The sequence below is a fragment of the Oncorhynchus mykiss genome, chromosome 22 (assembly GCF_013265735.2).
Source record: "Oncorhynchus mykiss isolate Arlee chromosome 22, USDA_OmykA_1.1, whole genome shotgun sequence".
In the NCBI taxonomy this organism is placed as follows: domain Eukaryota; kingdom Metazoa; phylum Chordata; class Actinopteri; order Salmoniformes; family Salmonidae; genus Oncorhynchus; species Oncorhynchus mykiss.
Genome location: NC_048586.1, coordinates 51477577 through 51505076, shown reverse-complemented (window position 1 = coordinate 51505076; position 27500 = coordinate 51477577). Strand labels below are relative to the sequence as shown.

The 27500-nt window shown below is 47.0% G+C and overlaps 2 protein-coding genes across 4 annotated transcripts in view; both read left to right on the top strand.

Moving 5' to 3' along the window:
- The first annotated feature begins 678 nt into the window (after nt 1-678).
- On the top strand, nt 679-3224 carry LOC110501977 (small ubiquitin-related modifier 3). Its single transcript, XM_021579851.2, has 4 exons — nt 679-837; nt 1659-1787; nt 1928-1999; nt 2117-3224. The coding sequence occupies exons 1-4, from the start codon at nt 817-819 to the stop codon at nt 2216-2218; spliced, it is 324 nt and encodes a 107-aa protein (XP_021435526.1). The 5' UTR covers nt 679-816; the 3' UTR covers nt 2219-3224.
- Nucleotides 3225-3808: 584 nt separating this feature from the next.
- ube2g2 (ubiquitin-conjugating enzyme E2G 2 (UBC7 homolog, yeast)) overlaps nt 3809-27500 on the top strand; it is a 32472-nt gene continuing 8780 nt past the window's right edge. For all 3 annotated transcript variants that reach the window (XR_005038957.1, XM_036959513.1, XM_036959512.1), the window contains exons 1-4: nt 3809-3968; nt 4312-4347; nt 5556-5601; nt 24475-24593. Coding sequence is in view for 2 of the 3 variants with exons in the window: in XM_036959513.1 (XP_036815408.1) it covers nt 3926-3968; nt 4312-4347; nt 5556-5601; nt 24475-24593 (244 nt within the window). In the remaining variant the exon portion in view is untranslated. The remainder of the gene's footprint in view (nt 3969-4311; nt 4348-5555; nt 5602-24474; nt 24594-27500) is intronic.

Here is a 27500-nt window from a genome sequence, read left to right as displayed (position 1 = left end):
GGTGACATTTGCGCGATCGGTTTTCTATCGCTAATTTTCACGTTACGCCAATGATAGGATGTCACCGCGTGGGACAGTGGGTCAATAAACCTTGTCGAAGTGGGCGCCCTGATATTAGTTGATGAGGTAGGCAGGTCACTGCCTGGGAAGGTCTCCCACTCAGAAGTACGACACGGGGACGGGAGAATCTATCAAATAGCGCACCTCTAATTTAAAGTACGAATGCAATTAGTAAAATCAGTCACACTACGAAATGCTCACAAATAAACCACAAATGCTCGAGTGCCAAATCAACTGTGTGTGTGACTACCATTTCGTATCAAAAGTTGTCCAAAAACAGTCAAATAGGTAAGGTTTTGTGATGCATTTCTGTTTGTGTTTTTACTAGTCTTTATGCTAGAATAAAGCTGTTCAATTTGATAGAGATTTTCCACAGCTCTAAACAATTAGAAAAATCTACTTTTTATAAAAAATAATTTTATTGCGCTGTTTATTTTTGTAGTCTTTACACAGTTCATAAATTGATTTACAGATCTTGTTGCAGCAATACTCGAAATTGGATATCACGAAATTTGGGTTTAAAAAAGGGGTTGTCTAGGTCTTGTCCAATTCTCGGGAGCGCGTATAAAACAGATTTGCGCGCTCATGTGTGCACGGTCCCTAGAACATATAGACACGTGATCCCCGTGAGCCAATTAGAGTTTAAAACATTATGCGCGCTCCTGGTCGAAACGGAGAAGACTGAGAGAAGTGAAAAAGCGCAAATATTTATCTGTCTGTAAATTAGTACATCGTTGAGCAATAACTAGCTACACAATGTCTGAAGAAAAGCCAAAGGTAAGCCATGTTATGTCTCTATGATTGAATATTTTCCATATTTCATTGCATTCTTGCCAGTCGAGTTTGTGTGTGTTTACATGGCAGATTCCGCATTTGAGCGGGTAAAAAAGAGAAAACAAAGGTTCGTTGATTTGCGGATTTATGGCTGGACGTGCAACGTTTAGCGTGTAGAAAAATGTCTAGCTAGTCAACTATCTGATAGATGTATGCCCAGATGTAGTCTATTCTATAGTATACATATCTACTCGTCATGTATTGTAAAGTGATGGTTGAATTGAAACAGCGCCATTGTGACTTTTCTGTGCGCATTGGAATAGGGCCCGACGTTTGCTCTTTGCGGCTTTTTGACTCGCCTGAACCCCACCGCAGCTGCCACCTCATTGATGGCTGGCCACCTCCATTCAATGTATTACCTAGGATAGCATGCCTCACATTGCTAACTTAAAAAGGTAAACACAAACACATGTTTAACGCCAGGCACGCATATTGCGCACCGCCAGTCTGAACTCATGTTCGCTCCTATGCGGCCGTGAACTTGTTAGACGCGGGGCTCCCTTTGCAAAAGAGATAATGGTCTCAATCATATTCCCTGGTCAAATAAAAGTACAACAAACAACCGCTAGCCATCATTTATCACAAATGACAATTGGCTTAACTAGCTTGCTAACCTGTTACGATGCGTGTTGAGATGCTTTTGCTTAAATGAAACCAAATCCTAAAAGTTTGCTCAGTCCCTAGTTCATGTCAAGCATTATGTTATATGACCAAGCTATGTACCGTTTAACTATGGTCTCTGAAGTGCATCCTTTCTCTTTCAGGAAGGAGTGAAAACTGAAAACGATCACATCAACCTAAAGGTTGCAGGTCAAGATGGGTCAGTAGTCCAGTTCAAAATTAAAAGGCACACTCCGCTCAGCAAGCTGATGAAGGCGTACTGTGAAAGACAGGTGAGGCTTGACATTCCTCTTCGGCTCACCTAAAACAATGTAAAGCTTTCAGACTGATTGGACAACCTTGCAGGGCAACTCCTGACCAACTTGCCTGACAATGTTTTATTTTTTTGTTATAACCTCGCTCTTTATTTCAGGGTTTGTCAATTAGACAGATAAGGTTTAGGTTTGACGGACAGCCGATTAACGAGACTGACACACCTGCACAGGTAGGTGACAGTTTCCTTTCATTTTCATAAGTCCTTCATAATAGATTCAGAAGAACTAAGTTACTAATGAATGTACCAAAGACAAGATACTTAATGACCTTATATTTGTGTTGACAGCTTGAGATGGAAGACGAGGATACTATTGATGTATTTCAACAACAGACTGGCGGTTCCTCCCTCTCTGAGGCTCCTCCCTCTCTGAGGCTCCTCCCTCTCTGAGGCTCCTCCCTCTCTGAGGCTCATCTTAAAGGTGTACGGACCCCTCTCCTCCTCTCTGAGAACAGATACACTTGAAGAGCAGCATCACTCAAAACATTTTTTATTTTCAATAATCATTTATCGTTATAAATATATTTTTTGTTTGATTGATCCACTTCCCCCCCAAGCCCTACATGTTGTGAGGGGAGGCAGGGATCTGTTTACAATGGGTTACATTCACATTCTCTACTCACTCGTTCAATCCCCCTTCATGCATTGGTGCAGCATGACTAAAGGGAGGTTCCACCACCGCCATACTCCTCACACCATTCCATTTAAATGCATGAGGTTGAGTGAACGAGTGCAGGGTAGTGAATTGGGACGTAGCCATGATCACAAGCTGGATGTCATGCCACCGAACCATTTCTTGTTTATATGAACTAGAACTGTTTTGAGAATATGTATTTGTTTCACACACAGGGGGTCCAACTGTCCTTCAGATCCCTAATGGCAGCCTATTCCCTTTAAAGTGCACTACTTTTTGACCCAAAGTCATGCACCTATATAGTGAATAGGATGCCATTTGGGATGTACCTCAATCTACCACAGGTTGAGGTAACACAAGGTCCACTGATCCTTCTGTTTCTCTAGTGACTTTAGTTTAGTTTTTATTTGTATTATTACATTTTGCTAAATATATGGGCCAAATGATCAATGTTCTCATTTCACCCTGTATGGCCATACGATTGAATGGTGCATGGCTGTGTCTAGACCAAATGCTAAATGAACAGAAATGTCTCGGTGATATGATTGAAAAGGGTAAAGTTTTAAGGTCTATTTTTAACGTCACTTGAAGAAAGGATTCAACTTACCTTTTCAGATGGCTTTCTGTTTATCCCCCTCTCTCCACACAGACGGAAGGGGCGTAGTTGAGCTGTACTTGGTGGATTTCTCCAGAATTTTACCCATCATTACTGCATCACTGATATTTTATGTCACAATAAAAAGGAATCCACCCAGACTTCAACCTTTTTTGACTTTCTTTTGTTCTTATTCACTGTTAGCTATAAGCAGACTTCATGAACTTCTCTTCCTCCTGCAGTCAGAGAATATCAAATTCTGCAGTGTGTGTGTGTGGTGGAGCTTGAGTAGGTAACACAAGGTCCACTGATCCTTCTGGTTCTCTAGTGACTTGTATATTATTTGTTGTCCTTTGCTACTGTATATAATGAATATAAATTGGTACTTGACTACTTTGTATTCAGCTTCCTGGTACTCGGCTTCCTTTCTTTGCATGTCTTGTGAGGAGTGCTGAAAGACTGTTGCTAACTTCCTAGGCAATATCACATTTTATTAGTCACATGCACCGAATACAACAGGTGTAGTAGACCTTAAAGTGACATGCTTACTTACGAGTGCCTAACCAACAAAGCAGTTAAAAAAAATATGAATAAGATATAAAAGTAGTTGGAACACATCTTTACAAATAAAACATAGTGATGTTTTTTTAGCAAACAGAACGATTCTCTGACAACGGTGTTCATATGTAAACCTAGATTACTTCCTACAGGTGGCGGTGTTGCATCTCGGGAGCTGTTACTTCTACAAACCGGAAGTGTAGACATGCGCAGTTGATCAGCTGTTAGCAGCTGCGTTGTCAACTAAAAGACAGGCGTGATTGTTTTTTTTCTGTTTTTATTTTTGAGTTTGAGTCTATATTCTTTACAAATGGCTGGTACTGCGTTAAAAAGACTGATGGCTGAGTATAAGCGTGAGTTTTCAGTATATTTGACAGCTAGCTATCCACATGAACTCATAAACTGGCTGCTAACTAGCTAGCGTCATTAACATTAGCTAGCTAGCATCGTTAGCCAAATGGAGTTGTTTTGCAACTGGCGGTTAGCCTGCCTTCCACTAAAGTGAAACTATCAGGACAATCAGACTATTTTCAAGCCTTTTACATTTGAATTAGCTGATTGCCACGTCACCCTTTACTTGCCTTCCTGGGTGTAAATGTGGAGCTAGTCTCTGTGGCCTTTGTCTAAATGACTAGCGCTTTAATAACGTTACATCATGACGGTAATGTGTACTTTCTGCTTTCGCCTCTATCCTAGAGCTGACTCTAAACCCACCCGAGGGGATCGTTGCAGGTGAGAGATTATATAAGCCTGTTACCAGTTAGCTAACGTACACTACATGGCCAAAAGTATGTGGACACCTGCTCGTCGAACATCTTCCAAAATCATATGGAGTTGGTTCTCCCTTTTTGCTGCTATAACAGCCTCCACTCTTCTGGGAAGGCTTTCCACTAGATGTCAAATCAAAGTATTTGTCACGTGCGCCGAATACAACAGGTGTAGGTAGACCTTACAGTGAAATGCTTACTTACAGGCTCTAACCAATAGTGCAAAAAAGGTGTTAGGTAAAGAAGTAAAAAGACAGGCTACATACAGTAGAGAGGCTATAAAAGTAGCGAGGCTACATATAGACACTGTTTAGTCAGGCTGATTGAGGTAGTATGTACATGTAGATATGGTTAAAGTGACTATGCATATATGATGAACCGAGAGTAGCAGTAGGGTAAAAGAGGGGTTGGTGGTGGGTGGGACACAATGTAGTTAGCCCGGTTAGCCACTGTGCGGGAGCACTGGTTGGTCGGCCCAGTTGAGGTCGTCAAACATCGCTTCCATTCAGCCACAACAGCATTAGTGAGGTTGGACACTGATGTTAGGCGATTACTCGCAGTCGTCGTTCCAATTCAATTCCTGCTCTGTGCAGGCTAGTCAATGTTCTTCCACACCGATCTCCGCAAACCATTTCTGTATTGACCTCGCTTTGTGCACAGGGACATTGTCATGCTGAAACAGGAAAGGTCCTTCCCCAAACTGTTTACCACAAAGTTGGAAGCACAGAATCGTCTATAATGTCATTGTTGCGTTACGATTTCCCTTCACTGAAACTAAGGGGCATAGATTAAACCATGAGAAACAGCCCCAGACCATTATTCCTCCTCCACCAAACATTACAGTTGGCACTATGCATTGGGGCAGGTTCTCCTGGCATCCGCCAAACCCAGATTCGTCCCTCGGACTGAAACGGTGAAGTCTATGGAGATTGCATGGCCATGTGTTCAATTTTATACATCTGTCAGCAACGGGTGTGGTTGAAATAGCAGAGTCCTCTAATGTGAGGTGGTGTCCACATACTTTTGACCATGTAGTGTATCTCTGGTTGATGTTTTGACTAGAAACCAGTAGTGTTACTGTAGCGTCATGGACTGTAGCCTAACTAGCTAGTAGCTACAGAAACAACTCAGTCAGACTCGTATCATGAGATCACATTTCCATGCTCTTGACAGGCCCTGCAAATGAAGAGAACTTCTTTGAGTGGGAGGCTTTAATTATGTAAGTATTTAAACAATGAAACAAATGTTGACTAATACTATACTATAGGAACATAACAACTAAAACAAACTCATTTTATTTGGTCTATTCAGTGGGTTATGTAGTACTTGTGAATGATGATCAGTCCAGGAAATGGCCAGGAAAGTATATGTCCATGTCCAACTAGTGGGTAACCTGATGAATTCTGTATATTTCCATGTCCAACTAGTGGGTAACCTGATGAATTCTGTATATTTCCATGTCCAACTAGTGGGTAACCTGATGAATTCTGTATATTTCCATGTCCAACTAGTGGGTAACCTGATGAATTCTGTATATTTCTATGTCCAGCTAGTGGGTAACCTGAGGAATTCTGTATATTTCCATGTCCAAGTAGTGGGTAACCTGATGAATTCTGTAAATTTCCATGTCCAGCTAGTGGGTAACCTGAGGAATTCTGTATATTTCCATGTCCAATTAGCGGGTAACCTGATGAATTCTGAGCTTTCTTGACCAGATGGGAAGGTTGTGTGTGTGTGTGTGTGGAGGGGGTGCCATTGGAACTGGCTTTGAACTTCAGAATTGAATTGGAGGGGTCTATGAGCTCATAGTGTGGGGATTCCCCAGGTTTCATCTATATCTCTGTTTGCAGCTCTGATCCCGTGACGCTGACTTGCAAAATAAATGTAGAAATCTATATTATTCAATTATTGCACCCACACTGCTCACACGCACCAACAAGTATCTGTGTCTCCAAGGGCTAAAATAGAAGTCAGTTCTATTTCTGATGCAGATCGCGCTGCAAGTCCTGCCTCTCCCATCTCCTCATTGGTTTATAGAAGCAGGTACCCACGTGCCATCTCCTCATTGGTTATACCCACGTGGGTGACTGAAAGACGAAAGAGGTCGGTGGTGGTAATGCACCTAATTTATGAAAGTTGCCAATCGCAATATAAAGTCAAGAGAAGAAAAGGCCTAGAAGGAGAGATGACGACTAGAAACGATTCGTTTGACCGTTTTATGTGTGGATTAATTGATGGAGTAGAGGACCTTGTGCATTTCAGTTAAAATAACAACTCAATGTTTATATCCCAGGACAAATTAGCTAGCAACAGCAAGCTAGCTAAATAGGACAAATTAGCTAGCAAGTGCAAGCTAGCTAGCTAAATTGCCGTAAATGTTTAATGCTTTTCGACCGGTCCCCAAATTAATATAATTGGTTCAGAGTTTGTTTTGATATTTTAACCAGCGTGTCGTGATCGGGACAAAATACATTTATGCACGATGGCGCACGATGGCGCAGCAGGTTGGGTTCCATGTCAGAAAGGTGGCTATTTGATTAATGAGCATGAGACGCACAATCCAACCCTAAAACTGCCTTTAAAATAAATTTAAAATATCCAGCCTTAAAACGGTTGACTAACTGATTTTAAAATGGATCTAGGACATGTTTGTATAGGCATTGTTATGTTGATACTTGTGCAACTTAGTTACAACAGTAATCCACATCTGACCATGACAGAAATGGCAGAGACATTTCAGTGTCGAGTTGTGGGCTGTAGAGGTCTCTCTCTATCCTGGTATTGGTCAGACTGATGCCCAGGCTTGTCTCATAGTCTTTTATATTAGGGTCTATATATTCTCAAGTTAAGGTACTGAAAACGCTGATATTGAACTGTTAGTAGCCTTTCTCTCGTTTCATCCTGTTATTGATTGTCTTCCGTTTTCAACACCTTGGGATGGATGTAACATAACGTACACCTATTTCAATGGCTTTGGCCTGCTGTCCAGGTGGGGAGACACACACAACAATGTAAATAGTTTTGAGACTGTTATACTGTAGCAGGGAGCCTCAGTTTGACCTGTTGATTTGTCTTACTCAATACCCTGGAAAACTCTCTGACACGCATGAGATACCAACCGAGAGCATTCTTCACTGTTTGATTCCTGATATCTACTCATCTATACACAGCTCTCCAGGAACTAACAGCAGTGTGTAGTAAGTAACAGCTGTTTAACATTCTCGCCATCCCTCTGGCAGTCTCATCCCTCTGGCAGTCTCGGCCCTCTGGCAGTCTCGGCCCTCTGGCAGTCTCGGCCCTCTGGCAGTCTCGGCCCTCTGGCAGTCTCGGCCCTCTGGCAGTCTCAGGCCTCTGGCAGTCTCAGGCCTCTGGCAGGCTCGGGCCTCTGGCAGTCTCAGCCCTCTGGCAGTCACGGGCCTCTGGCAGTCTCGGGCCTCTGGCAGTCTCGGGCCTCTGGCAGTCTCGGGCCTCTGGCAGTCTCGGGCCTCTGGCAGTCTCGGCCCTCTGGCAGTCTCGGCCCTCTGGCAGTCTCCGGCCTCTGGCAGTCTCAGGCCTCTGGCAGTCTCCGGCCTCTGGCAGTCTCGGCCCTCTGGCAGTCTCGGGCCTCTGGCAGTCTCGGGCCTCTGGCAGTCTCGGGCCTCTGGCAGTCTCAGGCCTCTGGCAGACCCAGGCCACTAAGGCTATGGGGCGGCAGGGTAGCCTAGTGGTTAGAGCGTTGGACTAGTAACCGAAAGGTTGCAAGTTCGAATCCCAGAGCTGACAAGGTGTCATTCTGTCGTTCTGCCCCTGAACAGGCACTGTTCCTAGGCCGTCATTGAAAATAAGAATTTGTTCTTAACTGACTTAAATAAAGGTAAAATAAAAAAATAAAATAAAAATTAGTACCTGAGAGTTGAGGTCAGGCGGTTCAACAGAAGAGCTGTGTCTCAAATGACACTGGCCTATATAGTGGGTGTTCTGGTCAGAAGAAATGCACAGGGCCCGTAGGGTTCTGGTCAGAAGAAATGCACAGGACCCGTAGGGTTCTGGTCAGAAGAGGTGAACAGGGCCCGTAGGGTTCTGGTCAGAAGCGGTGAATAGGGCCCGTAGGGTTCTGGTCAGAAGAGGTGAACAGGGCCCGTAGGGTTCTGGTCAGAAGAGGTGAACAGGGCCCGTAGGGTTCTGGTCAGAAGCGGTGAACAGGGCCCGCACCCAACCCTAATCCACTAATATAGAAAATGAGCTGTAGGCTACAGTCAGAGAATGATTTTTTTGACAGGGGTGCATTAATATGATATATTTCTGCCTATTTTCAACATGTTGGTAGGCAATTTCTTAGTCAGTTTAGTCTATAATTAGATGCATGCAGATTCTCTTCAGTCATTATATGTTGCCCTAGAAGACTAAATAAACTCTTACTCAACAGAATGATTTCATAAATGACTTAATGCCTCAATCCTGTTGGCATCAGTAAATCTGTCATTTCTGCTTTTCTCTTATTGAATTCATCTCCGGCATCGTCCTTTTTGGCTCAGTGGATCGACATTAACTGTTTCTGCCCGTTCCCAAAAGTGATTGTAGGCTATTTGGTTTGCGTAAAGTTAGGTCTCAAAGCTTAGCAGTATGCACTAAATGTAGCCAATAGATATAAATTATACAAGAATGATACATTTATGAATTGTTTTTCTTTATTCAACCTGCCCTAAACCCACCCTCCCTTCATCCACACAATATAATGGTTCTAAACCCACCCTCCCTTCATCCACACAATATAATGGTTCTAAACCCACCCTCCCTTCATCCACACAATATAATGGTTCTAAACCCACCCTCCCTTCATCCACACAATATAATGGCTCTAAACCCACCCTCCCTTCATCCACACAATATAATGGTTCTAAACCCACCCTCCCTTCATCCACACAATATAATGGCTCTAAACCCACCCTCCCTTCATCCACACAATATAATGGCTCTAAACCCACCCTCCCTTCATCCACACAATATAATGGCTCTAAACCCACCCTCCCTTCATCCACACAATATAATGGCTCTAAACCCACCCTCCCTTCATCCACACAATATAATGGTTCTAAACCCACCCTCCCTTCATCCACACAATATAATGGTTCTAAACCCACCCTCCCTTCATCCACACAATATAATGGTTCTAAACCCACCCTCCCTTCATCCACACAATATAATGGTTCTAAACACACCCTCCCTTCATCCACACAATATAATGACTCTAAACCCACCCTCCCTTCATCCACACAATATAATGTCTCTAAACCCACCCTCCCTTCATCCACACAATATAATGACTCTAAACCCACCCTCCCTTCATCCACACAATATAATGGTTCTAAACCCACCCTCCCTTCATCCACACAATATAATGGCTCTAAACCCACCCTCCCTTCATCCACACAATATAATGGCTCTAAACCCACCCTCCCTTCATCCACACAATATAATGGTTCTAAACACACCCTCCCTTCATCCACACAATATAATGGCTCTAAACCCACCCTGCCTTCATCCACACAATATAATGGTTCTAAACCCACCCTCCCTTCATCCACACAATATAATGGCTCTAAACCCACCCTCCCTTCATCCACACAATATTTAATGGCTCTAAACCCACCCTCCCTTCATCCACACAATATAATGACTCTAAACCCACCCTCCCTTCATCCACACAATATAATGGCTCTAAACCCACCCTCCCTTCATCCACACAATATAATGGCTCTAAACCCACCCTCCCTTCATCCACACAATATTTAATGGCTCTAAACCCACCCTCCCTTCATCCACACAATATAATGACTCTAAACCCACCCTCCCTTCATCCACACAATATAATGGCTCTAAACCCACCCTCCCTTCATCCACACAATATAATGGCTCTAAACCCACCCTCCCTTCATCCACACAATATAATGGCTCTAAACCCACCCTGCCTTCATCCACACAATATAATGGCTCTAAACCCACCCTCCCTTCATCCACACAATATAATGGCTCTAAACCCACCCTCCCTTCATCCACACAATATAATGGCTCTAAACCCACCCTCCCTTCATCCACACAATATAATGGTTCTAAACACACCCTCCCTTCATCCACACAATATAATGGCTCTAAACCCACCCTCCCTTCATCCACACAATATAATGGCTCTAAACCCACCCTCCCTTCATCCACACAATATAATGGCTCTAAACCCACCCTCCCTTCATCCACACAATATAATGGCTCTAAACCCACCCTCCCTTCATCCACACAATATAATGGCTCTAAACCCACCCTCCCTTCATCCACACAATATAATGACTCTAAACCCACCCTCCCTTCATCCACACAATATAATGGCTCTAAACCCACCCTCCCTTCATCCACACAATATAATGGCTCTAAACCCACCCTCCCTTCATCCACACAATATAATGACTCTAAACCCACCCTCCCTTCATCCACACAATATAATGGCTCTAAACCCACCCTCCCTTCATCCACACAATATAATGACTCTAAACCCACCCTCCCTTCATCCACACAATATAATGGCTCTAAACCCACCCTCCCTTCATCCACACAATATAATGGCTCTAAACCCACCCTCCCTTCATCCACACAATATAATGACTCTAAACCCACCCTCCCTTCATCCACACAATATAATGGCTCTAAACCCACCCTCCCTTCATCCACACAATATAATGGCTCTAAACCCACCCTCCCTTCATCCACACAATATAATGGCTCTAAACCCACCCTCCCTTCATCCACACAATATAATGGCTCTAAACCCACCCTCCCTTCATCCACACAATATAATGACTCTAAACCCACCCTCCCTTCATCTTGGCTAAGTCTCTAGGAGTCATTACAGCTGGGAGTCTTGGGTAAGTCTCTAGAGATTGATCCTGATTTAGAAGGGTTATGTATCACTGTGTACGTCGCAGTCTGAACGTATTCAGACCCCTTCACATGTTCCACGTTTTGTTACGTTACATCCTTATATTATACATCCTCAGAAGCGGTGAATAGGGCCCGTAGGGTTCTGGTCAGAAGAGGTGAACAGGGCCCGTAGGGTTCTGGTCAGAAGAGGTGAACAGGGCCCGTAGGGTTCTGGTCAGAAGCGGTGAACAGGGCCCGTAGGGTTCTGGTCAGAAGCGGTGAACAGGGCCCGCACCCAACCCTGATCCACTAATATAGAAAATGAGCTGTAGGCTACAGTCAGAGAATGATTTTTTTGACATTAATATGATATATTTCTGCCTATTTTCAACATGTTGGTAGGCAATTTCTTAGTCAGTTTAGTCTATAATTAGATGCATGCAGATTCTCTTCAGTCATTATATGTTGCCCTAGAAGACTAAATAAACTCTTACTCAACAGAATGATTTCATAAATGACTTAATGCCTCAATCCTGTTGGCATCAGTAAATCTGTCATTTCTGCTTTTCTCTTATTGAATTCATCTCCGGCATCGTCCTTTTTGGCTCAGTGGATCGACATTAACTGTTTCTGCCCGTTCCCAAAAGTGATTGTAGGCTATTTGGTTTGCGTAAAGTTAGGTCTCAAAGCTTAGCAGTATGCACTAAATGTAGCCAATAGATATAAATTATACAAGAATGATACATTTATGAATTGTTTTTCTTTATTCAACCTGCCCTAAACCCACCCTCCCTTCATCCACACAATATAATGGTTCTAAACCCACCCTCCCTTCATCCACACAATATAATGGTTCTAAACCCACCCTCCCTTCATCCACACAATATAATGGTTCTAAACCCACCCTCCCTTCATCCACACAATATAATGACTCTAAACCCACCCTCCCTTCATCCACACAATATAATGGCTCTAAACCCACCCTGCCTTCATCCACACAATATAATGACTCTAAACCCACCCTCCCTTCATCCACACAATATAATGACTCTAAACCCACCCTCCCTTCATCCACACAATATAATGGCTCTAAACCCACCCTCCCTTCATCCACACAATATAATGGCTCTAAACCCACCCTCCCTTCATCCACACAATATAATGGCTCTAAACCCACCCTCCCTTCATCCACACAATATAATGGCTCTAAACCCACCCTCCCTTCATCCACACAATATAATGACTCTAAACCCACCCTCCCTTCATCCACACAATATAATGGCTCTAAACCCACCCTCCCTTCATCCACACAATATAATGGCTCTAAACCCACCCTCCCTTCATCCACACAATATAATGGCTCTAAACCCACCCTCCCTTCATCCACACAATATAATGGCTCTAAACCCACCCTCCCTTCATCCACACAATATAATGGCTCTAAACCCACCCTCCCTTCACCCACACAATATAATGGCTCTAAACCCACCCTCCCTTCATCCACACAATATAATGGCTCTAAACCCACCCTCCCTTCATCCACACAATATAATGGCTCTAAACCCACCCTCCCTTCATCCACACAATATAATGGCTCTAAACCCACCCTCCCTTCATCCACACAATATAATGACTCTAAACCCACCCTCCCTTCATCCACACAATATAATGGCTCTAAACCCACCCTCCCTTCATCCACACAATATAATGGCTCTAAACCCACCCTCCCTTCATCCACACAATATAATGACTCTAAACCCACCCTCCCTTCATCCACACAATATAATGGCTCTAAACCCACCCTCCCTTCATCCACACAATATAATGGCTCTAAACCCACCCTCCCTTCATCCACACAATATAATGGCTCTAAACCCACCCTCCCTTCATCCACACAATATAATGACTCTAAACCCACCCTCCCTTCATCCACACAATATAATGGCTCTAAACCCACCCTCCCTTCATCCACACAATATAATGGCTCTAAACCCACCCTCCCTTCATCCACACAATATAATGGCTCTAAACCCACCCTCCCTTCATCCACACAATATAATGGCTCTAAACCCACCCTCCCTTCATCCACACAATATAATGGCTCTAAACCCACCCTCCCTTCATCCACACAATATAATGGCTCTAAACCCACCCTCCCTTCATCCACACAATATAATGGCTCTAAACCCACCCTCCCTTCATCCACACAATATAATGGCTCTAAACCCACCCTCCCTTCACCCACACAATATAATGGCTCTAAACCCACCCTCCCTTCATCCACACAATATAATGGCTCTAAACCCACCCTCCCTTCATCCACACAATATAATGACTCTAAACCCACCCTCCCTTCATCCACACAATATAATGGCTCTAAACCCACCCTCCCTTCATCCACACAATATAATGGCTCTAAACCCACCCTCCCTTCATCCACACAATATAATGGCTCTAAACCCACCCTCCCTTCACCCACACAATATAATGGCTCTAAACCCACCCTCCCTTCATCCACACAATATAATGGCTCTAAACCCACCCTCCCTTCATCCACACAATATAATGGTTCTAAACCCACCCTCCCTTCATCCACACAATATAATGGCTCTAAACCCACCCTCCCTTCACCCACACAATATAATGGCTCTAAACCCACCCTCCCTTCATCCACACAATATAATGGCTCTAAACCCACCCTCCCTTCATCCACACAATATAATGGCTCTAAACCCACCCTCCCTTCATCCACACAATATGACTCTAAACCCACCCTCCCTTCATCCACACAATATAATGACTCTAAACCCACCCTCCCTTCATCCACACAATATAATGGCTCTAAACCCACCCTCCCTACACCCACACAATATAATGGCTCTAAACCCACCCTCCCTTCATCCACACAATATAATGGCTCTAAACCCACCCTCCCTTCATCCACACAATATAATGACTCTAAACCCACCCTCCCTTCATCCACACAATATAATGGCTCTAAACCCACCCTCCCTTCATCCACACAATATAATGGCTCTAAACCCACCCTCCCTTCATCCACACAATATAATGGCTCTAAACCCACCCTCCCTTCATCCACACAATATAATGGCTCTAAACCCACCCTGCCTTCATCCACACAATATTTAATTACTCTAAACCCACCCTCCCTTCATCCACACAATATAATGACTCTAAACCCACCCTCCCTTCATCCACACAATATAATGGCTCTAAACCCACCCTCCCTTCATCCACACAATATAATGGCTCTAAACCCACCCTCCCTTCATCCACACAATATAATGGTTCTAAACCCACCCTCCCTTCATCCACACAATATAATGGCTCTAAACCCACCCTCCCTACACCCACACAATATAATGGCTCTAAACCCACCCTCCCTTCATCCACACAATATAATGGCTCTAAACCCACCCTCCCTTCATCCACACAATATAATGACTCTAAACCCACCCTCCCTTCATCCACACAATATAATGGCTCTAAACCCACCCTCCCTTCATCCACACAATATAATGGCTCTAAACCCACCCTCCCTTCATCCACACAATATAATGGCTCTAAACCCACCCTCCCTTCATCCACACAATATAATGGCTCTAAACCCACCCTCCCTTCATCCACACAATATAATGGCTCTAAACCCACCCTCCCTTCACCCACACAATATAATGGCTCTAAACCCACCCTCCCTTCATCCACACAATATAATGGCTCTAAACCCACCCTCCCTTCATCCACACAATATAATGGCTCTAAACCCACCCTCCCTTCATCCACACAATATAATGGCTCTAAACCCACCCTCCCTTCATCCACACAATATAATGACTCTAAACCCACCCTCCCTTCATCCACACAATATAATGGCTCTAAACCCACCCTCCCTTCATCCACACAATATAATGGCTCTAAACCCACCCTCCCTTCATCCACACAATATAATGACTCTAAACCCACCCTCCCTTCATCCACACAATATAATGGCTCTAAACCCACCCTCCCTTCATCCACACAATATAATGGCTCTAAACCCACCCTCCCTTCATCCACACAATATAATGGCTCTAAACCCACCCTCCCTTCATCCACACAATATAATGACTCTAAACCCACCCTCCCTTCATCCACACAATATAATGGCTCTAAACCCACCCTCCCTTCATCCACACAATATAATGGCTCTAAACCCACCCTCCCTTCATCCACACAATATAATGGCTCTAAACCCACCCTCCCTTCATCCACACAATATAATGGCTCTAAACCCACCCTCCCTTCATCCACACAATATAATGGCTCTAAACCCACCCTCCCTTCATCCACACAATATAATGGCTCTAAACCCACCCTCCCTTCATCCACACAATATAATGGCTCTAAACCCACCCTCCCTTCATCCACACAATATAATGGCTCTAAACCCACCCTCCCTTCACCCACACAATATAATGGCTCTAAACCCACCCTCCCTTCATCCACACAATATAATGGCTCTAAACCCACCCTCCCTTCATCCACACAATATAATGACTCTAAACCCACCCTCCCTTCATCCACACAATATAATGGCTCTAAACCCACCCTCCCTTCATCCACACAATATAATGGCTCTAAACCCACCCTCCCTTCATCCACACAATATAATGGCTCTAAACCCACCCTCCCTTCACCCACACAATATAATGGCTCTAAACCCACCCTCCCTTCATCCACACAATATAATGGCTCTAAACCCACCCTCCCTTCATCCACACAATATAATGGTTCTAAACCCACCCTCCCTTCATCCACACAATATAATGGCTCTAAACCCACCCTCCCTTCACCCACACAATATAATGGCTCTAAACCCACCCTCCCTTCATCCACACAATATAATGGCTCTAAACCCACCCTCCCTTCATCCACACAATATAATGGCTCTAAACCCACCCTCCCTTCATCCACACAATATGACTCTAAACCCACCCTCCCTTCATCCACACAATATAATGACTCTAAACCCACCCTCCCTTCATCCACACAATATAATGGCTCTAAACCCACCCTCCCTACACCCACACAATATAATGGCTCTAAACCCACCCTCCCTTCATCCACACAATATAATGGCTCTAAACCCACCCTCCCTTCATCCACACAATATAATGACTCTAAACCCACCCTCCCTTCATCCACACAATATAATGGCTCTAAACCCACCCGCCCTTCATCCACACAATATAATGGCTCTAAACCCACCCTCCCTTCATCCACACAATATAATGGCTCTAAACCCACCCTCCCTTCATCCACACAATATAATGGCTCTAAACCCACCCTGCCTTCATCCACACAATATTTAATTACTCTAAACCCACCCTCCCTTCATCCACACAATATAATGACTCTAAACCCACCCTCCCTTCATCCACACAATATAATGGCTCTAAACCCACCCTCCCTTCATCCACACAATATAATGGCTCTAAACCCACCCTCCCTTCATCCACACAATATAATGGCTCTAAACCCACCCTCCCTTCATCCACACAATATAATGGTTCTAAACCCACCCTCCCTTCATCCACACAATATAATGGCTCTAAACCCACCCTCCGTTCATCCACACAATATTTAATGGCTCTAAACCCACCCTCCCTTCATCCACACAATATAATGACTCTAAACCCACCCTCCCTTCATCCACACAATATAATGACTCTAAACCCACCCTCCCTTCATCCACACAATATAATGACTCTAAACCCACCCTCCCTTCATCCACACAATATAATGACTCTAAACCCACCCTCCCTTCATCCACACAATATAATGACTCTAAACCCACCCTCCCTTCATCCACACAATATAATGGCTCTAAACCCACCCTCCCTTCATCCACACAATATAATGGCTCTAAACCCACCCTCCCTTCATCCACACAATATAATGACTCTAAACCCACCCTCCCTTCATCCACACAATATAATGACTCTAAACCCACCCTCCCTTCATCCACACAATGCAGATAGTCCGGGTAGCCATTTGGTTACCTGTTCAGGAGTCTTATGGCTTGGGGGTAAAGACTGTTGAGAAGCCTTTTTGTCCCAGACTTGGCACTCCGGTACCGCTTGCCCTGCGGTAGTAGTAGTAGTAGAACAGTCTATGGCTGGGGTCTTTGACCATTTTTAAGGCCTTCCTCAGTTTGGCCTTTTTAAGTCCTATGAGTAAGATATTTAGTTCAGCAAATGAGGTAGCCTGAACCCAGATATATGTTTGTGCTCTGATGTTTGGCATGACAGTGTGTGACAAGGAGTTGGTGGTATGGTGGCACAAACAGACTGGCACTCAGGCTATTAGGAACAAAGAGTGAAACAGAATAGATATGATCGGAACCTGACTGTCAATCAGCTGATCTGGTGGGTGATCAGATAAGGATTTGTTTAAGTGCTTCTAACTCGGCCAATCAAAACAAGGATGTTGCCGTGTCAGGCCGGGTTTTAACTCTTAAGGAAATTAGATTAGGACAGCTGATTGGCTGTGAAGTTGATGATTAATGATTGATTGGCAGGCCTTAAACCCCCCCCCAACGATTTGCCTGTTAAAGGTAGACTCAGTGATGTAGATTCAGAAAGTAAACCGCATAGTGGGGTTCATTTCCACAACAACTAAGAGTATTGAAGAGTCTTCTTGGGTAAGTCTCTAGGAGTCATTACAGCTGGGAGTCTTCTTGGGAAAGTCTCTAGGAGTCATTACAGCTGGGAGTCTTCTTGGGTAAGTCTCTAGGAGTCATTACAGCTGGGAGTCTTCTTTGGTAAGTCTCTAGGAGTCATTACAGCTGGGAGTCTTCTTGGGTAAGGTCTAGGAGTCATTACAGCTGGGAGTCTTGGCTAAGTCTCTAGGAGTCATTACAGCTGGGAGTCTTCTTGGGTAAGTCTCTAGGAGTCATTACAGCTGGGAGTCTTCCTGGGTAAGTCTCTAGGAGTCATTACAGCTGGGAGTCTTGGCTAAGTCTCTAGGAGTCATTACAGCTGGGAGTCTTGGGTAAGTCTCTAGAGATTGATCCTGATTTAGAAGGGTTATGTATCACTGTGTACGTCGCAGTCTGAACGTATTCAGACCCCTTCACATGTTCCACGTTTTGTTACGTTACATCCTTATTCTGAAATGATTAAATAGAAATCCTCAAATCTACCCACAATACCCCCTAATAACAAAGTGAAAAACGGTTTTTAGACATTTTTGCAAATGTATTAAAAATACAAAACAGATATTCCTTATTTACATAAGTATTCAGACCCTTTGCCAGGAGACTTGAAATTGAGCTCAGGTGCATCCTGCTTTCATTGATCATCCTTGAGATGTTTCTACAACGAGATTGGAGTCCAACTGTGGTAAATTCAATTGATTTGACATGATTTGGAAAGGCACACACCTGTCTATATAAGGTCCCACAGTTGACAGTGTATGTCAGAGCAAAAACCAAGCCATGAGGTCAAAGGAATTGTCAGTAGAGCTCAGAGACAGGCTTGTGTTGAGGCACAGAGCTGGTGAAGGGTACCAAAACATTTCTGCAGCATTGCAGGTCCCCAAGAACACAGTGGCCTCCATCATTCTGAAATGGAAGAGGTTTGGAACCACCAAGACTCTTCCTAGAGCTGGATGCCCGGCTGAACTGTGCAATCGGGGGAGAAGGGCCTTGACCAAGAACCTGATGGTCACTCTGACAGAGCTCCAGAGGTCCTCTGTGGAGATGGGAGAACCTTCCAGAAGTACAATCATCTCTGCAGCACTCCACCAATCAGGCCTTTATGGTAGAGTGGCCAGATGGAAGCCACTCATCAGTAAAAGGCATGACAGCCCGCTTGGAGTTTGCCAAAAGGCACCCAAAAGACTCTAACCATGAGAAACAAGATTCTCTGGTCTGATGAAATCAAGATTGAACTCTTTGGCCTGAATGCAAAGCGTCACGTCTGGAGGAAATCTGGCACCATCCCTACAGTGAAGCATGGTGGTGGCAGCATCATGCTGTGGGGGTGTTTTTCAGCGGCAGGGACTGGGAGACTAGTCAGGACTGAGGGAAAGATGAATTGAGCAAAGTACAGAGAGGTCTTTGATAAAAACCTGCTCCAGAGCGCTCAGGACCTCAGACTGGGGTGAAGGTTCACCTTCCAACAGGACAACAACCCTAAGCACACAGCCAAGACAACGCAGGAGTGGCTTCAGGATAAGTCTCTGAATGTCCTTGAGTGACCCAGCCAGAGCCCGGACTTGAACCCGATTGAAAATCGCTGTAGAGACCTGAAAATAGCTGTGCAGCAACGCTCCCCATCCAACCTGACAGAGCTTGAGAGGATCTGCAGAGAAGAATGGGAGAAGCTCCCCAAATACAGGTGTGCCAAGTTTGTACCTACCCAGGAAGACTCAAGGCTGTAATTACTGGCAAAGGTGCTTCAACAAAGTACTGAGTAAAGGGTCTGAATACTTATGTAAATGTAATATTTCAGTTTTTTATTTTTGGGGTATTTTGTGTGTCCCCCTGTTTTACTGTCCCCCCTGTTTTACTGTCCCCCCTGTTTTACTGTCCCTCTAGTTTTACTGTCCCCCCTTTTATGCTGTCCCTCTAGTTTTACTGTCCCCCCTTTTATGCTGTCCCCCCTTTTATGCTGTCCCTCCAGTTTTACTGTCCCTCCCATTTCCTTGTCTGGCCAGTAGCCATGCTTTTAAACCTATTGAAAACGAATTGTCAAATTAATAATGTACATTTAAAGGGAAATTCTAGCTTACCCAGACAGTGCAAAAACTCTTGGTATAGAGATGATTGTATATCTGACTAACTGTCCTGTGTTATGTGACCACAGTGTAGAGGGTCTATGAAGTGTTTTGATCCTTATAATTAGCATGCATCTCTACCTAATCCTCCCCTGAATAACCTGCCTGCCCCAGCATGTAATACAGCAGTCTAACGAAAGCACAGCCTTATGGGAACATTTTCATTTGGTATGCAGCCACTGGCTGTCCACAGAGCCTTACATCAGCAGCACCTCCCCCTTGGAGAACAGAGCAGCACCTCCACCTTGGAGAACAGAGCAGCACCTCCCCCTTGGAGAACAGAGCAGCACCTCCCCCTTGGAGAACAGAGTAGCACCTCCCCCTTGGAGAACAGAGCTGCACCTCCCCCTTGGAGAACAGAGCTGCACCTCCCCCTTGGAGAACAGAGCTGCACATCCCCGTTAGAGAACAGAGCAGCACCTCCCCCTTGGAGAACAGAGCAGCACCTCCCCCTTAGAGAACAGAGCTGCACCTCTCCCTTGGAGAACAGAGCAGCACCTCCCCCTTGGAGAACAGAGCAGCACCTCCCCCTTGGAGAACAGAGCTGCACCTCTCCCTTGGAGAACAGAGCAGCACCTCCCCCTTGGAGAACAGAGCAGCACCTCCCCCTCATAGAACAGAGCAGCACCTCCCCCTTGGAGAACAGAGCAGCACCTCCCCCTTGGAGAACAGAGCAGCACCTCCCCCTTGGAGAACAGAGCAGCACCTCCCCCTTGGAGAACAGAGCAGCACCTCCCCCTTGGAGAACAGAGCAGCACCTCCCCCTTGGAGAACAGAGCAGCACCTCCCCCTTGGAGAACAGAGCAGCACCTCCCCCTTGGAGAACAGAGCAGCACCTCCCCCTCGGAGAACAGAGCAGCACCTCCCCCTTGGAGAACAGAGCAGCACCTCCCCCTTGGAGAACAGAGCAGCACCTCCCCCTTGGAGAACAGAGCAGCACCTCCCCCTTGGAGAACAGAGTAGCACCTCCCCCTTGGAGAACAGAGCTGCACCTCCCCCTTGGAGAACAGAGCTGCACCTCCCCCTTGGAGAACAGAGCTGCACCTCCCCCTTAGAGAACAGAGCAGCACCTCCCCCTTGGAGAACAGAGCAGCACCTCCCCCTTAGAGAACAGAGCTGCACCTCTCCCTTGGAGAACAGAGCTGCACCTCTCCCTTGGAGAACAGAGCAGCACCTCCCCCTTGGAGAACAGAGCTGCACCTCCCCCTTGGAGAACCGAGCTGCACCTCTCCCTTGGAGAACAGAGCAGCACTTCCCCCTTGGAGAACACAGCAGCACCTCCCCCTCATAGAACAGAGCAGCACCTCCCCCTTGGAGAACAGAGCTGCACCTCTCCCTTGGAGAACAGAGCAGCACCTCCCCCTTGGAGAACAGAGCAGCACCTCCCCCTTGGAGAACAGAGCAGCACCTCCCCCTTGGAGAACAGAGCAGCACCTCCCCCTTGGAGAACAGAGCAGCACCTCCCCCTTGGAGGACAGAGCAGCACCTCCCCCTTGGAGAACAGAGCAGCAGCTCCCCCTTGGAGAACAGAGCAGCAGCTCCCCCTTGGAGAACAGAGCAGCACCTCCCCCTTGGAGAACAGAGCAGCACCTCCCCCTTGGAGAACAGAGCTGCACCTCCCCCTTGGAGAACAGAGCTGCACCTCCCTCTTGGAGAACAGAGCTGCACCTCCCCCTTGGAGAACAGAGCTGCACCTCCCCCTTGGAGAACAGAGCTGCACCTCCCCCTTAGAGAACAGAGCAGCACCTCCCCCTTGGAGAACAGAGCAGCACCCCCCCCTTAGAGAACAGAGCTGCACCTCTCCCTTGGAGAACAGAGCAGCACCTCCCCCTTGGAGAACAGAGCAGCACCTCCCCATTGGAGAACAGAGCTGCACCTCCCCATTGGAGAACAGAGCTGCACCTCCCCATTGGAGAACAGAGCTGCACCTCCCCCTTGGAGAACAGAGCTGCACCTCTCCCTTGGAGAACAGAGCAGCACTTCCCCCTTGGAGAACAGAGCAGCACCTCCCCCTCATAGAACAGAGCAGCACCTCCCCCTCATAGAACAGAGCAGCACCTCCCCCTTGGAGAACAGAGCAGCACCTCCCCCTTGGAGAACAGAGCAGCACCTCCACCTTGGAGAACAGAGCAGCACCTCCCCCTCATAGAACAGAGCAGCACCTCCCCCTCAGAGAACAGAGTAGCACCTCCCCCTTATAGAACAGAGTAGCACCTCCCCCTTATAGAACAGAGCAGCACCTCCCCCTTAGAGAACAGAGCAGCACCTCCCCCTTAGAGAACAGAGCAGCACCTCCCCCTTAGAGAACAGAGTAGCACCTCCCCCTTAGAGAACAGAGCAGCACCTCCCCCTTAGAGAACAGAGCAGCACCTACCCCTTAGAGAACAGAGCAGCACCTCCCCCTTAGAGAACAGAGCAGCACCTCCCCCTTAGAGAACAGAGCAGCACCTCCCCCTTAGAGAACAGAGCAGCACCTCCCCCTTAGAGAACAGAGCAGCACCTCCCCCTTAGAGAACAGAGCAGCACCTCCCCCTTATAGAACAGAGCAGCACCTCCCCCTTATAGAACAGAGCAGCACCTCCCCCTTAGAGAACAGAGTAGCACCTCCCCCTTAGAGAACAGAGCAGCACCTCCCCCTTGGAGAACAGAGTAGCACCTCCCCCTTAGAGAACAGAGCAGCACCTCCCCCTTAGAGAACAGAGCAGCACCTCCCCCTTGGAGAACAGAGCAGCACCTCCCCCTTAGAGAACAGAGCAGCACCTCCCCCTTGGAGAACAGAGCAGCAGCTCCGCCTTGGAGAACAGAGCAGCACCTCCCCCTTGGAGAACAGAGCAGCACCTCCCCCTTGGAGAACAGAGCAGCACCTCCCCCTTAGAGAACAGAGCAGCACCTCCCCTTTAGAGAACAGAGCAGCACCTCCCCCTTGGAGAACAGAGCAGCACCTCTCCCTTGGAGAACAGAGCAGCACCTCCCCCTTGGAGAACAGAGCAGCACCTCCCCATTGGAGAACAGAGCTGCACCTCCCCATTGGAGAACAGAGCTGCACCTCCCCATTGGAGAACAGAGCTGCACCTCCCCCTTGGAGAACAGAGCTGCACCTCTCCCTTGGAGAACAGAGCAGCACTTCCCCCTTGGAGAACAGAGCAGCACCTCCCCTTCATAGAACAGAGCAGCACCTCCCCCTCATAGAACAGAGCAGCACCTCCCCCTTGGAGAACAGAGCAGCACCTCCCCCTTGGAGAACAGAGCAGCACCTCCACCTTGGAGAACAGAGCAGCACCTCCCCCTCATAGAACAGAGCAGCACCTCCCCCTCAGAGAACAGAGTAGCACCTCCCCCTTATAGAACAGAGTAGCACCTCCCCCTTATAGAACAGAGTAGCACCTCCCCCTTATAGAACAGAGCAGCACCTCCCCCTTAGAGAACAGAGCAGCACCTCCCCCTTAGAGAACAGAGTAGCACCTCCCCCTTATAGAACAGAGCAGCACCTCCCCCTTAGAGAACAGAGCAGCACCTACCCCTTAGAGAACAGAGCAGCACCTCCCCCTTAGAGAACAGAGCAGCACCTCCCCCTTAGAGAACAGAGCAGCACCTCCCTCTTAGAGAACAGAGCAGCACCTCCCCCTTAGAGAACAGAGCAGCACCTCCCCCTTATAGAACAGAGCAGCACCTCCCCCTTATAGAACAGAGCAGCACCTCCCCCTTAGAGAACAGAGTAGCACCTCCCCCTTAGAGAACAGAGCAGCACCTCCCCCTTGGAGAACAGAGTAGCACCTCCCCCTTAGAGAACAGAGCAGCACCTCCCCCTTAGAGAACAGAGCAGCACCTCCCCCTTGGAGAACAGAGCAGCACCTCCCCCTTAGAGAACAGAGCAGCACCTCCCCCTTGGAGAACAGAGCAGCAGCTCCGCCTTGGAGAACAGAGCAGCACCTCCCCCTTGGAGAACAGAGCAGCACCTCCCCCTTGGAGAACAGAGCAGCACCTCCCCCTTAGAGAACAGAGCAGCACCTCCCCTTTAGAGAACAGAGCAGCACCTAGTATGTTTTAGGCTGTTGAGTGTTTGGGGAGGGTTTGGGGAGGGTTTGGGGAGTGTTTGGGGAGGGTTTGGGGAGGGTTTGGGGAGGGTTTGGTCTGCCGGATAGTGGTTCAACATGAAGCTGGTGTCAGATGTAATATTTGGTGCACGATTGAAGATAAGTTGACCTTTGACATCTGACCCAGGTCCATAGAAAAATGCTTTCCATTTCTAATCTATATGACGAAGAATGTGCAGATGCAGAATGTGTCACCCATTGAGATGTGAATGATTTATCACGTCGTCACTTCTCCGGCCTAACTAACCCTACCTGTGTTTTCTAACCAGGGGTCCAGAGGACACGTGTTTTGAGGGCGGAGTATTTCCAGCGCTCCTCTCCTTCCCGTCAGACTACCCCCTCAGCCCTCCTAAAATGAGATTCACCTGTGACATGTTTCACCCAAACAGTAAGTCAACATATAGTATCATTTGAGTTTGGACACCAACTCATTCCAGGGTTTTTCTACATTGTAGAATAATAGTGAAGACATCAGAACTATGAAATAACACATGTGGAATCATGTAGTAGCAACAAAAAAAGTGCTAAACAAATGTAAATATATTTTATATTTGAGATTCTTCAAAGTGGTCACTTTTTTGAAGAATGGTCCTGGGACAGTACATGTTGCTGTTTGACTTCCCAACTCAGTCTCAAGTTGTCTGCCTGTCTAAAGTAGTGCATTATCGAGGGACTAGGTCGCCATTTTGGGACACAGCCAGGGTAGTTGAGGATGAAGGGTGTTTGGCATGGAGGGAGAGCGGGGTAGTGAAGAGCCCCAGGCCTAATGGATAGACACACATTAAAGGTGAGGGGTGCTGACTTCAGCCTCCTCTATCCACCCTGCTGAGACGGTGGGTGTAACTGTACATGACGCAGGCCAGGTGGGGGCTAAAGGTTTGACGGCAGCTTTACACAGCGGAAACATGCGTTTTCTCCTTGTCCGTTTTTGCAGCCTTTCATCCAGAAAGACTTAAAGCATTTTTTTGTTTGCACGTTACGCCAGGCATTTGGACATTTACAAACCTGTGCTTTACAAAACCAAAGTTAAACCACAGTAACAGGCTAGTGCACTACCAGGGCCTCGTACAGCCTAGTGCACTACCAGGGCCCTCTACAGGCTAGTGCACTACCAGGGCCCTCTACAGGCTACTGCACTACCAGGGCCCTCTACAGGCTACTGCACTACCAGGGCCCCCTACAGGCTACTGCACTACCAGGGCCCCCTACAGGCTACTGCACTACCAGGGCCCCCTACAGGCTACTGCACTACCAGGGCCCCCTACAGGCTACTGCACTACCAGGGCCCCCTACAGGCTACTGCACTACCAGGGCCCCCTACAGGCTACTGCACTACCAGGGCCCCCTACAGGCTACTGCACTACCAGGGCCCCCTACAGGCTACTGCACTACCAGGGCCCCCTACAGGCTACTGCACTACCAGGGCCTCGTACAGGCTACTGCACTACCAGGACCTTGTACAGGCTACTGCACTACCAGGGCTCCGTACTGGCTACTGCACTATAACAGGAATATGGTTCCATTTGGGACACAACGTCAGTGTTAACAACAGACGGCAGCAACAGGATACTGTCTTCAATGCCACCCTTTACACTATGTAGTGCACTCGTTTAGAACTAGGACCCATAGAGATCCCATAGGGCCCGTAGCGGAACCCAGAGAGCTCAGGGCCCGTAGCGGAACCCAGAGAGCTCAGGGCCCGTAGCGGAACCCAGAGAGCTCAGGGCCCGTAGCGGAACCCAGAGAGCTCAGGGCCCGTAGCGGAACCCAGAGAGCTCAGGGCCCGTAGCGGAACCCAGAGAGCTCAGGGCCCGTAGCGGAACCCAGAGAGCTCAGGGCCCGTAGCGGAACCCAGAGAGCTCAGGGTAAAGGTAGTGTATAGGGTGCCATTGGAGAGACAGCCTCTGTTCTGTTGCTGCCGTTTGCTCTCTTAATACCCATTAATACCTGCCCTGCCCATACCTGTTGATACCTGCTCTGCCCATACCTGTTGATACCTGCTCTGCCCATACCTGTTAATACCTGCCCTGCCCATACCTGTTAATACCTGCTCTGTTAATACCTGTTAATACCTGCTCTGTTAATATCTGCTCTGCTAACACCTGCTCTGCCCAGCCAATACCTGTTAATACCTGCTCTGCCAATACCTGCTCTGCCAATACCTGTCAATACCTGCTCTGCCCAGCCAATACCTGTTAATACCTGCCCTGCCCATACCTGTTGATACCTGCTCTGCCCATACCTGTTAATACCTGCCCATACCTGTTAATACCTGCTCTGTTAATACCTGTTAATACCTGCTCTGTTAATATCTGCTCTGCTAACACCTGCTCTGCCCAGCCAATACCTGTTGATACCTGCTCTGCCCATACCTGTTAATACCTGCCCATACCTGTTAATACCTGCTCTGTTAATACCTGTTAATACCTGCTCTGTTAATATCTGCTCTGCTAACACCTGCTCTGCCCAGCCAATACCTGTTAATACCTGCTCTGCCAATACCTGCTCTGCCAATACCTGTCAATACCTGCTCTGCCCAGCCAATACCTGTTAATACCTGCTCTGCCAATACCTGCTCTGCCAATACCTGTCAATACCTGCTCTGCCCAGCCAATACCTGTCAATACCTGCTCTGCCCAGCCAATACCTGTTAATACCTGTTAATACCTGCTCTGCTAATACCTGCTCTGCCCAGCCAATACCTGTTAATACCTACTCTGCCAATACCTGCTCTGCCAATACCTGTCAATACCTGCTCTGCCCAGCCAATACCTGTTAATACCTGTTAATACCTGCTCTGCCCAGCCAATACCTGTTAATACCTGCTCTGCCAATACCTGCTCTGCCCAGCCAATACCTGTCAATACCTGCTCTGCCAATACTTGTCAATACCTGTTAATACCTGTCAATACCTGCTCTGCCCAGCCAATACCTGTTAATACCTGCTCTGCCAATACCTGCTCTGCCCAGCCAATACCTGTCAATACCTGCTCTGCCCAGCCAATACCTGTTAATACCTGCCCTGCCCATACCTGTTGATACCTGCTCTGCTTATACCTGTTAATACCTGCCCTGCCCATACCTGTTAATACCTGCTCTGTTAATACCTGTTAATACCTGCTCTGTTAATATCTGCTCTGCTAACACCTGCTCTGCCCAGCCAATACCTGTTAATACCTGCTCTGCCAATACCTGCTCTGCCAATACCTGTCAATACCTGCTCTGCCCAGCCAATACCTGTTAATACCTGTTAATACCTGCTCTGCTAATACCTGCTCTGCCCAGCCAATACCTG

What these genes read in the sequence shown, in the direction of transcription:
- LOC110501977 (XM_021579851.2), top strand. Translation starts at nt 817, where the DNA reads ATGTCTGAAGAAAAGCCAAAG. An exon ending in TGTCTGAAGAAAAGCCAAAG is followed by an intron (nt 838 to 1,658) that starts GTAAGCCATGTT and finishes TTTCTCTTTCAG; the next exon opens with GAAGGAGTGAAAACTGAAAA. An exon ending in AGACTGACACACCTGCACAG is followed by an intron (nt 2,000 to 2,116) that starts GTAGGTGACAGT and finishes TTGTGTTGACAG; the next exon opens with CTTGAGATGGAAGACGAGGA.